General features: G+C 39.9%; 1 protein-coding gene across 1 annotated transcript in view; it reads left to right on the forward strand.

The window, feature by feature from the left end:
• Positions 1-11,170, forward strand: part of LOC110084063 (V-type proton ATPase subunit S1) — a 49,291-nt gene extending 38,121 nt beyond the window's left edge. The window contains exons 9-10 of the mRNA XM_073000557.2: positions 4,246-4,483; positions 10,279-11,170. Coding sequence (XP_072856658.2) covers positions 4,246-4,483; positions 10,279-10,488 — 448 coding nt within the window. The 3' untranslated portion in view covers positions 10,489-11,170. The remainder of the gene's footprint in view (positions 1-4,245; positions 4,484-10,278) is intronic.
• Positions 11,171-12,704: the final 1,534 nt, after the last annotated feature.

The following is a 12,704-nucleotide window of genomic DNA, read 5'->3' on the forward strand; positions in this document are numbered from 1 at the left end:
TGGCTGTAAAATGAGTGTCAGACTCCAAATACAGATTATTCACTTCTCAAAGCTTTTTTTCCAGTATAAAAGAGGATGAGCTCAAGAAACTGTGAAACTTGTTCCATAAACTCCACAGGATTTTGGAGATTTGCCTCCACCCCATCACTTAGAAACAGTGTATACAGTAAACTAGGCCTCCTCCTGCTGCTTCTACTACTGCTTTAATTCTTGTTCTATCTTTTCTTCCCAGAAGCAATCAATTCAAATCTAGCTCGGGTTCACTTGAAGACGAAACAACACTAAAGACACATTTAACAACAGGCGGCATGCAGCACATGTTCAATGTAAATGTCTTGCGCTGCCGTTTAGATTCTGTATGATTCACGTTCCTATCTTGTCAGAAGAAAACCTCTTGTACTCTGTCCCTGAAAACATGTTTTGGGGAGGCTTGGCTTTAACGTTTCATTTCCAGTTCTGTCTGATATCTAGCACTAGCATCTTCCCGTTTTTCCTGAATTTGAAGGAGAACAGCAGAGGCTTGCCTTTGCTAATCCATTCACAGCTTGTGCACATGGCTGGGTTGGAGCAGAATGAATAGGGTCATTAGGAGGTCCATTTGGGGTGATTCTTGCATCCAGGTGGTATATGGACCTCAAGCTGATCATATTTGGTCCATTCTTGTAAAAAGAATATGTATTAGGCATATGCATTACAAGTTATCTTTAAAGGAAGATCACCTCTTTTAAATGTCCAGTCAAGAGAGAAAAGTTCACTTTTTCTGCCCTTCCATTTAGGAGCAAAGGAAGTGTTTAACTGTTTCACAATACTGCCAGATCCAAACAAGAAACGCTTTTTGGTTCTTTCTCAGTGATCACATGTGCTGGGAATGGATCAAAAGAGAGCAATCTTACCCACTCCAAAAAAGTAGAAGCCCTTGACAGGGGCCAGAAAGGTGGAGACAGGACTGCGCTGGGGGCAGGCTGATTCCCTCCAGTAAAGATTTTGTCAGATCACCATCTTTAGGATGGAAACAGCCCATCCCTGTAGGACCACACAGCAGGCTAAATGCCCATGTGGTCAGCCACTCACTTCATCTGTCCATTTACATCTCCCTATTTATTAGGCAAAACATGTACCAGTCACATGCTAAATCTAGACCAGGTTCATACATATTGCTTCCTTTTTCATCATTTGATTACTCAAAATTGGATGAGTCATAACATATGTGAGAGGTGTTCATTGATTGGACCAATAGGGCTCAGAAGTATTATGTTTGCAAGGTAGTGAGGTGAGAGTCTGTGCCAGGGTTTTCCCTGCTTTGCGTGGTGTACCAAAGAAGAGTCAGAGTGACATGGAAGGAATTCTCAGTTTGTTTGCTTATAGCTTTCTCATACGTGTACATCCTGTCAATTTACATCTGATGTATAGCAAATCTTTAGGGCCCCCAAAGGGAAGCATCCCACAAAACTACTACAACAGCAGCAAAAAACAAACTTAAAAAAAACACCTCATGATTTTTGTTGTGTTGCACAAGCTAGTAAAAACTGCAGCACTGAATGGGTTGTGTTTTTTGCTTAATAATCTTTATGACCTATCAGCCCCTCCTTTGGGGTTTGCCACATGTGTGTGTGTTTAGCTTCAGAAAAGAGAAAGACAGACATTTTGTGCAAATTATAGGACATATGAGCAAAACAAAGAGCTTGTTGTTAAACAGAGATGGGCACAAACTGGGCAAGGAGCTGGGCCTGCTGTCTGTACGCATGTGCCTACTGGTCAGCTGACGGGTGGGAACATGCACACAGGCAGCAGGCCCAGTTTTCATGCAAGGAGCCAGGCCTGCTGCCACTCAGGATGGTGGCTTCAAGGCAAGGTAGGCAGGCGATGGGGGCTGCGGGAGGGAAGTGGCAGGCATCCCATTTTGCCAAAGCAAAATGAAGTGCTGAGGGGGGAACTGTTTGGTGTTTCATTTCATTTTGGCAAAATGGGATCCCCAAACTGAACCATGAACTAAACCATGAACCAGCCCATTTCATGGTTTTTCCTGGTTCCTGGTTTGGTTCATGCCCATCTTTAGTGTTAAAGCCTTTTAAGGTGATAGAATGGGGTTTCTGGGAGCGGCAGTAAAAAAAAAAAAGGGATTTCCCCCCACCAAGCCCTGATATGTGCTAAGAGCTGAATTGTTTGAACTTCAGGTACCCAGAACATATGGGTAAATTGTGTGAATTGTTTTTATGCTACTCTGTTGTAAGCCGCCCAGAGTAGACGCTGTCTAGATGGGTGGGATATAAATTAAATGAATAAATGAATAAATAAAAGAGTAAAAGAATAAAAGAATAAAAGAAAGAAAGAAAGAAAGAAAGAAAGAAAGAAAGAAAGAAAGAATAAATAAATAAATAAATAAATAAATAAATAAATAAATAAATAAATAAATAAATAAATAAATAAATAAAATGTTCCCCTTCCTTACCTGTATGATTATTTAAAATTCTTTAGATGGTTCTTAGCTGAATTATCATTGTACCGTTTCCTCTAACTGTGAAGGTCTCAAAAGAGAGGTTGCCCTAGCTATGAACTGGGCAATCACAGCCGCAATGCAGTCAGGTAACCTAGCGTACAAATATATGAGAACACACCAAAATGGTTTCTCAGATCATATTGGCACGGCTGTAATTCATAGTCCTTGGCCTCCAACCCTGCCTCACATAATGGCTTAATGAGTAGAGGACAGATTTCTGTGGGGAAAATAGAATTTGCGACTGAGGTCAAGCTGGAATGACTAGAAGGCAATTTGTAACAAGTAATAAAGACCATCTTGGGTTTAAGGAAATAGAATAACACTGGACATGATTTCAAATTAAAAAGCTTAAATCTTTTGCTGCCATGGTTTGCAGCACTATTATTAGAAGGAAAGAAAATGGTTCACAAAACTAAACAACGTTACAAAACAGCAGTGCTATCTTCCTTGAGAATAGCTACAGGCAGTCTAGAAAATGAAATACAGAATCAGCACACAATTCAGAAAATGTTATAGAACCCTGCACACTTGCTCTTCTTCAGTGAAGATGTTAACATGACCTGTAAGCAGATGTATTTTAATATTGATAGGAAATATGGTCATCCCATGCTTTTACCCAGTAAACTGCCTCTTGATAGGTATAAGTCTTTCAGCCTGCTGGGGGAGAACAACTTCTCCAGTGGGTGAGTAACACTCACTGGATAAAACACACATGCCCTGTGTCTAGTATTTTTGAAAAGGAGCAGATCAGAAATACCAGATCAGATGAGCTGCGGAAACGGTGTTTGCCTTCGGGACAAGCTCCCTTATCCCATGCTGGAATGCTCATCTGTTTAGCCCAATGTTGCTATTCCTATCCACAGTAGGTGTCAGGTAGAGAGGTCACTCCACCCATCACTTGATTCCAGATTCATTTAGTTGAAAATGCAAAAAACCAGCCACCACTGCTAGGTAAGCACAGGGCCTGAAAATATTCTTAGATTATAACCCCTAGAAATCTGTAGTTCAAAAAGTAAAATTTCCCAGGTTTTGGTAAGCCTACCAGGGCCCACTAACAGAGTAAGCGAACCACCAAAAATACCCTGTTTTCCTGAAAATAAGACCTAACCTGAAAATAAGCCCTAGTAGGATTTTTCAGGATGCTCGTAATATAAGCCGTACTCCAAAGATAAGCTGCATTTAAGTGAAACCCTGCCTTCCACCATTGTGCAGCAACCAGAAGAATGTGACGTGACTGTATTTGAATAAATGTGGATTGTTGTACATGAAAAAAAATCCCCTGAAAATAAGCCCTAATTTATTTTTGGAGGAAAAATTAATATAAGACCCTGTCTTATTTTGGGGAAAACACGGTATTTGACCCTTTTGAATTACTTTTAATTAATCTATATTTATTCAAAAAATAAGTACTTTTGACCCCAGGCAGTAGAACATTCTTTTCTCCTCCTCAAGGAAAACTAACTTGCCTTCTCTCTGTTCTATGGCCTCGTCAAGCTGAGATTCGTATAGCTTCTCTGTGAGCGTAACTGGGAAAACAACAATCCATCAAAGTCCATGCTTGCCTCCTTCGCTGATGCACCATGCAGGACAATCTTTGGAGACCCCTTGTCACCATCAAGGTGCATGGTTTCATACAAATAGATAGCAAATATCATCCTAACCCTGTATGATGGACCACTGCTTATTCCCGTGCAAAAGCTGGTGCTGCAATTTGAAGCAATATATCCTGTGTTTCCTCTTCTCTCTAGTTTTCTGATGACCAACAAGTTCTATGAAGGTTCTGCTCGAAACTGGTTCACTCTAGATTTTGTTCATATTCAACAAGATGACAGGGATGTTGCTATATTTAATGTCACCGATATCTCTGCCCCTGCGGAGTACTCATTCCATTGCCAGCTGGTGGGAACCAATGCCCTCGATGGGGTCACGCTTATTCAAGCCAGTGATGAAGCTGCAAACTGGGAGGTTCTCATTTCTGAGTTCCAAGTGAGTAAACATTGCCATTTCTGAGGTAATTCTAAGAGCTATCATTTGCAGTAGGCTTTTCTGTGAGGCTTGTATTGAAAATCACCTTCATTATTTCTTCAGCCCTCAGTGAAAGTTAAGAGAAAGTTCTTTCCATCAGCACCTCCCACACACATTCTGTATCTCTGGTGAGCTAGTCAGTAACAAGAAGACAAGAAATAAAGAGGGTAGGGGAAGAATATGAATGGCGAGAGCAGGAAAATACACTGAAAAAGAAGACAAAACTCATCACCAACCAGAAAGCCACCCACAGAGATAATTTTATTGATTTATGAGTTAACATTTAAATCCTGGTTTTCTCTTTAAAAAACTGAAGACAACATTCATGGCTGTCTTCTTCTCTATCCCCACAGGTACCCTGTGAGACAGAGTTGTTACAGAGTTTTGTATTTCTGTTAAATTCCTCTAGCTGTGCAGCAGAAGTGAAGGGGTTCACAGGGCAAGATAGCTTCAAGTTCCCCAGAGTAGAATGCCCCCTAAATAATTTACTGTGAGACATTAAGAGCAGAAAGAATTAAAACGTTTTATTATGATGAACAGCAAGCTGACAGACATGACTGCTTTCAACAGCAAACTTCATCAGACTCAAGAGAGGGGAAAAAGAGCTAAGCAGAGAGATGAGATTCTCTTGAGTTCAGAGGCAGGAGGAAACTATTGGTTAGTGCTGGATAGATAGACAGTCACTCCAGCTCAGAAAAGCTCGCTTCTAGCCACACCTTGGAGTTATTGCAACCTCATATGCTGTCTTTAGTGGGAGTGTCAGAGAGGGGGCTTTCTAGTTTGGTGTGGCTGTAAATCTATCCAGCTCTAACCAATTGTTCTTTCCCTACCTCTGAATCCAAGGAGAGCCTTGCCTCTCTGCTCTATCGCTCTCTTTTCCCTCCTCTCTGTTGTCTATTGGCAGTTAGGAGTCTCTTCTGACCTCTTGGAGAAACAGTCATGTTCTTAGTTTGCTGTTTGATCTATTCACAACTGCAAATAAAGAAAATGTTTTTTTTTTTATTCTTTCTCTACAGAGTGAGTTATTGAGACTGTAAGTTCCAGTTAATGAGAAAAAGGGCTAGACTGCTCTGGGGAACCTGAAACTAATTCTGCTCCATGAATCCATGCACATTTGCTGCAAGCTAGAGGAATTTATCAGAAATTCTAAAACTCCATAACAACCTTCTCCAGGCAGCATGTGAGGCTGTAAAGATTCCAACAATTGTATCCTCCCCACATACACCAATTAGCCCTGCAAGTATCTAGAAAGATTTGAGCGAAAGTCTCCATTGCCCCATCTATCTTAAGCAATCACAATTCTCACTTTCTGATAATATCAGAAATCCTTCAGCTAGAGTTCACTTCATCAAATGCACAATGTTATCTCCTCAATTGGCAGGCTTTACAGAGCTATGAAAACTATATTTTCAAGGCATGGCACATTCTTTGTTAAAACCGCTAAAATGTTATTCTTTATGCAATCAAGGAGACCGTTTGTCCTGTCTAGAGATGTGAAAGTTTAGGAAAAGGCGACAAGGAAAATTTATGAATAGAATCCATTTCCTTGGTTGTTAGACAATGAAAAGAGGTAGTGGATATTTTTTCCCATTCTGTCCTAGCATTTTTTAATGTTTACTGTTCTTCAAATTTTCTGTGCTTCTTCATTGTTTATCAAAAGCCACAAATGTTAAGAATTTGATTCATATTTGATAGCATTTGTAAGTTCATTTGAAAAATATGTTTGAAATTAAATCTATCATTATGAAAGGTGAAATAAATTGAAAAAAAAAATCCATTCAGGATATATAGTACAATACATAAAATTCCAAATGATCATAAAAATATGTTGGTTCCCACAGAGAGGGACTGTGAGATACAGGGGAAGAATGGATCATTTTAAGCAGAAACATAAGTGGACAAGGTCTTTTTTTCCATGTCAAACAGTGCTATCAGGGAATCACATAACCTTTAATGTTAATTATTTAAAATATTTTAACCCTGTCTCTCTCCTTAAAATATCTCAAGGCAGCTCACATCATTAAAATGCAATATTTAAAGTTAAAAAGAATGAATATACAAAGGTGGGTCACATAATTAAAAGAAAATAATGAAAGATAAAGAGTAAGTGTATAGATACTAAAAAGGATCACACAAATACCATTCTGAGAAATGGTAAATAAAACAATACTAAAGACACATTCAAAGTAATAAGGTATAACAATCCATCTAAAAAGATCACTCTCAGGGAGCCAGTCACTGAGGAAAAGTCTTCCTGAAGAGAAAGGTCTTTGCCTCTTTGGGAAGGACAGCAAAGATAGGGCCAGTCTGGCCTCCTGTGGGAGGGAGTTCCAAAGTCTGGGAACTTGCTTATAACCATAACTATATGCCAACTATACATGCAGCAGCCTTGTGGGTTCGGTGCAGTAGCTTGTCATGGATCTGTAAATGTAACTTCATTCACTCCTACAATAAAGATTGCTCCTGAGCTTCTGTAGATTATCTGTATGACTATAGACCCAGACAAAGTGTGACATGCCCTTATAGTATCCTACAATTGGCAACTGGCACCTACTCTGCGAAAGCAGGTTCCTCTATTTTCAGCCAAAGGAATTGTTTTGCCAGGGGTCTGTTTCGTTGCCTGTTCAGCCAGGCATCTTTTGCTTGCCCTATACTTTATTGTCCATTTCTAAGGAATCAGTATCAGATAAACTTTTGCTTTTGGATAATACTATTAAAACCCCAGACTCCATTCCCAGTGTCCAGTCCCCAAAAGAGCAAGCTGGTTTTGCTAAATGCAAAGATGAGGAAAGCTTGTGTTGAGACAAAACATACAGTATGTCTTTTATCAATTTTTAAAGCTCCGCTTCTAAATACAAAGCTGTCCACCTTTTGCAGATTGACCCCAAAGCCTACACAGTTCTTTCAATGGCAGACTGATTTTAAGAGTCTCTTTGTAGTTTTCTATTCTTGTAGTAAGTTCTTCGAATTAGCATCCCCTCATCTAACAAATCCTTGTCTAGTTGTTTTATTTGTTCAGTATGTAGCAGACTGTTGTTTAAGAGCTTATTGATTCCACATTAGAATTTCTGCAGCAGTACATGTTAATCCCCAGTGCAAATACTGTGCCTATTTTGATTCATGTGTGTTCAAGAAAACCGAGAAACATCTCTTTGTGAATGTGAATTACTAGGACTGATTTGTTAGGATGCACTGCTGCCAAGGTTCAAAGACCTGTTGTATTCATATTTTCTCAGAATGTGTACAAGTTCATTGATGAATCTACAGAGTACCCCTAGTAGCTGTCCTCTAAATTGTAGCTAAGTGGTCTCGCTTGCAAGGCCTTCCCCCACCCCCAGTTTTCTTATGTGGGAGACATTGATTATATATCCAACTGGAAACCTTCTTCCTCGCTATAAAACAAAGCTTTTTCCTTGTGTCGTGCACAGTATATTGGTCAATGGCAAAGGGTTTGTTAAGTACTGGCATAGCATTATGTCTTAGATGAACAAAGATATTTTCAGTGTGCTCCATGCTTTTATTGCATGCAAGGATAATTAAATGTGATGATGGCTGGGGAACCTGCCTGGTTTCTGTGCCTCCCAACATCCCACTCTGAGCCAACTGAGTATTGCTTTCAAGGAGTTCCAAAAAGATCCACAAGGTTAAGCATTTAAGACCCTCACGCCAACCCTGCAAGGTAAAACTGCCATCACACCCACAATAATTACCAACTCCTGGTAGATGGTTGAGGCAAGATCTGGCTTTAAGTACCACAAACCCTCTTAGCTAAAAATCCAGATAATTGGATGGAAGTTTTTATATTTTATTAAAGATAGTGGAAATGATTTTTAAAAAAGGCAATAGTTTCAAAAGGTTTCAAAAAGGCATCAAAAATATCTGGAGCAAACAATCAATCTAAGATATGAGCAGTACAGAGACAACACACCATAAAATAAGAAAGCTATCTAAGCTACCCTGTACTTACATACTAGCATAGCATCAGCATAATCTTAAAGCATGCACTGAGTGCATCCCTTCTGGCACAGTAAAACAGAACACTAACTGAGCATAGCATCTCCTGAGAGACAACTAAACCAACTAAAATAACTTCTGAACTTCCTTTTTATACCTTATGAATCACCTTCCAGACCTTTCGAGATACTCCACCATTGCCTTCAGAACCCCTTGTATGTTCATGAAGACAAGAGCAGTTTCTGCCCCCATCCCTTCTAACATAGCTAAAGCCATTTCCCAGTTACCACACTACCAGAGAATAAGCCCTCCCCAACCTTGAAGTGTTTGCCCAAAATATAAACTACAGGTGGTACTTTCATTCCTTTGTGCACAAAAGCTGCTTCCACCATTCTCCCAGCCTGCCATTCCCAGACACTGAGAAAAGTCTGAATCTTCCAGAAAGGTCCTCTACTCATGCTCCCCCCCCCCAATTTCTGTTTCTTCACACTTACTTGTTGTCAAAAATATAGATTCAACTGGCAGTTATCTGTGCTTTGGTTTTTAAAATAAGGTTCTTGTAGAATTTATCATGAGCTAACTTGAGTAGCTGACAGATTTTTCCATTTTTTATGCCTGTTAGATGCCAATTTTATTATACCATGTTAGATTTTAAAATTGTTGATTATTTACAGCCCCTTGGAATTTCATGTGATAATGACATGGGCTGAGGAGAAAGAAATTTCTGAAATATATAAACATGGCAAAATGTCTTCTGTTTCTGAAGCATCTCCACCCTAAGCCTAGTACATCATAATTAGCGATAATTGAAACTGTACAGGAAATGAAGCAATATTTGCAGTCTGGTTCTGCAAATCTGTCAGTATTACAAGAATACATTTATGGGTCTGCAAAATCCCCAACAAATTCCACAGCAGACATTCAGACTCTTTCTATGACTGAGAGATTTTGTCTTTGAAAGCAAGCACGGTAAATCTAGAGGGTACAGATAATGCCAATGGGGGAAAAGATGGTTAGAAAATTCCTCATTGATGAAGCCAGATCATTACCTCTGAATATTGATTTTAATGATCAGGCCTTCTTTCTATATTAAAGTCCTTGTATTTAAATGGTTAAACAAATAATTTCCTCCTCTATTTAAGAAGTGTTGTTAGTCAATGATAGAAAATAAACATCACATAAATTTCAAGTTCAGCTCCTAGGATTCCCCATTCAGTCCCTCCATTCCAGATAAAACTAATTTGAAGCACTTTGCATATAAAACTGGAGAACTGGGTTCAAAACACATGTTGAAACATTCCCCTGAACTTTAATAAAGCAGTTTTATGGATACATTGACCAAATTCCTGTTGTGTAAGTTAATTCTGTGAAAGGTTGATGCCATCACCAACAGAGGGAGATTTTTATGGTAATTAGAGTGCCTTTTTCTATTTTGAGACTCCGATAGATTACACACAATGAAGCTGATTACACTTGAGTCAGACAAACTGCAAGAGAGAAGAAGGAGCTCTTTGATTACAGAAAATTTCCCTTTGCCAGTCATCACCCTTCTGCAAATAAAGAATTTTTGGCCATTAAATGTAGTTTAGCAGTACCGAAGCAAGGTGCTGTTGCTGACTTACGGGTTTTTTGAGGGCCATATCCTTAAAATACCCCACATTGTTCAAACCTTAACTTATATTTCCCTTTGGTTAAACAAACAACACAGGCATGGAGTTAATAATCACATGCCATGTTGAAGTAGGACATGAAGTACAGATTCTTGATGGCTCTCTCCTCCCTCCCCCTCTTTTCTGTTGCAGATTCAAGCTTTCGGTGTCGAAAGCAATGCATTTTCCTATGCAAGTGACTGTACATCGTTCTTCACCCCTGGAATTTGGATGGGTTTGGTCACCTCATTAGTTTTATTACTGATCCTCACCTATGGAATCCATATGATTACAAATCTCACGACCAACAGCAGATTTGATGACCCGAAAGGTCCAGCTCTTTCAGTACCTCAGACAGAATAACCGCAACTGTGTAGTTCCTGTGACTGCAAACTGCTATTCAGAACTATTACTATAAAAGAAAAACATAGGTGAAGTTAATAAAATGCATGAGTCATGGGACCAGTGGAACATTTTTTTTGAAAATTAGAAGACAGTGAGCAGCAGTGATAATTCTGCCAGCTGTTACCTCTCTCTCTCTGTAATAGCTGCCTAAATGAAAGTCCTGAGGCAAAGCTGCAGCCACTCACAGTGGTTGCCAGTCATTAAGGAGATCACTAGATTGTGCCAGCAGCTCTGTAAATGGCATTTTAAAGAGCTATCACCAACGTATTTTTCACAAGAATTTGCTACATACAGCCTTATTTTAAAAATAATGTACTCTACCTTGAGTCTGTCATGGGATGATTACGTATCACTACCCTGAAAGATAAATGTCTCAATAACTTGTAAATGCAGTTTTTAAAAATTTTACTATTTCTATTGGACAAAGCATCGGAAATTTCCTGTTCCAAAAGGCTTTTAATTGAAATAATATCAGCTGTGGGTCTCATGGCAATTTTTGGAGTATATATTTTTAATTGCATTTTAATTATTTTGCCCTTTTATTTTGCCTTTTTATTGTATTTTAAATGTTGTAAGTCGCCCAGAGACCTTCGGGTAGTGTGGGCAGCATATAAGTTAAATAAACAAACAAACAAATAAACAGACAGACAGACAGACAGACAGACAGACAGACAGACAGACAGAGAGAGAGAGAGAGAGAGACAGACAGACAGACAGACAGACAGACAGACAGACAGACAGACAGACAGACAGACAGACAGATAGATAGATAGATAGATAGATAGATAGATAGATAGATAGATAGATAGATAGATAGATAGATAGATAGATAGATAGATAGATAGATAGATAGATAGATAGATAGATAGATAGATAGATAGATAGATAGATAACCTCTGACAGGAAACTGACTGATCTCCTAAGGCCTCCAGAGGTTCTTGGACTTCAACTCCCAGAAATCCTGGCCAGCAGAGGTGGTTGTAAAGGCTTCTGGGAGTTGTAGTCCAAGAACATGTGGAGGCCCAAGGTTGAGGACCACTGTCTTAAGGCACAGAGCTCGCTAATCAGAAAGGAAAGTGAGACAGCTGCCTCAGAAGGCAAGATATTGTGAGGCAGAGAGTAGTGACATGATGTTGGAGAACAGAGTTATCTGTGCCACATGACCTCTCTTGTGCCCTTGAGGCTGGCCTGCAGTGTGCTGGAGGACATTTGTCCTGTCACCAGCATGTCAATAGGAGACAATGAGTCTGCCACTGTAGATGGTACGGGAATGGGCACCACCTTACTCTTTGTCTTAGACCAGTCCTGCTAACAGAGTGGTCACATGAAATGGAGGACAGGACTTTTATACCTTTACTAAGACGTGGGGAAGAAGGAATTTCAGCGGGTCTAATTTGAGGCAAGTTGCCCCTGCTGAAATTCCCTTTTCTGCACATGTATGAAGTATATTCTTGTGTTTATAGGCAGCAAGTGCTAGAACTGTGTTGTCTAAGCCAGTCTTTTTCCAAGTGTGGGAGGTCAGCACAGTTTGTGGGTCAAACCATTATTCGAGTCCAATAAATCAATTACCTTCACAACAGAGAGCAGGCATTGATATGGCCACTGAACTATATGGGTCATATGAGGTTTCAGAAATCTTGACAGGCAATATGGGTAGCAAGCCAGGGTCAACATTCCATGTTTCCTCCCACAAAAGCTTAGCTTCTACCACATACATAATGTATAGCTCTCAGATAGCTCCTCCCTAGCATTCAGGTCTTTCCAGTAAACAATCACAGAGCCTTAAAATGCTTTTCGTTCAAGTTTCTTCAGCCCCCTCTTTCCCATGGAGAAATGGTCCTCCCACTTTTTCCTGTGATGTTTCTTTCCTGTCCTGCTTCCCAAAGCTTCTGAAAGAGCATTGACAGCTACATATAGCCTCCCCTAGCTGTGCAAGATCTCCCTCCCTCTCTGAAGCTGATTTAATGGGTGAGAGGGTGTATCTCAGTGGGTTGGAGCCCATGCGTGTAGAGCCATGGGTTCAAATACCCACTGTTCTTCCTGAGAGGAGCCGGCTGAGATAATGTCATGTATATGTGGCTAATGGAGTGACATGCCCTGCCACATAGGCAGCCTTGCCCAAGCTGCAGGATCCCACAGCACCACTGTAAGGAAGGTCTATTGAATAATTCCTG

This window comes from Pogona vitticeps, chromosome 5 (genome assembly GCF_051106095.1).
Source record: "Pogona vitticeps strain Pit_001003342236 chromosome 5, PviZW2.1, whole genome shotgun sequence".
Taxonomy (NCBI): Eukaryota; Metazoa; Chordata; class Lepidosauria; order Squamata; family Agamidae; genus Pogona; species Pogona vitticeps.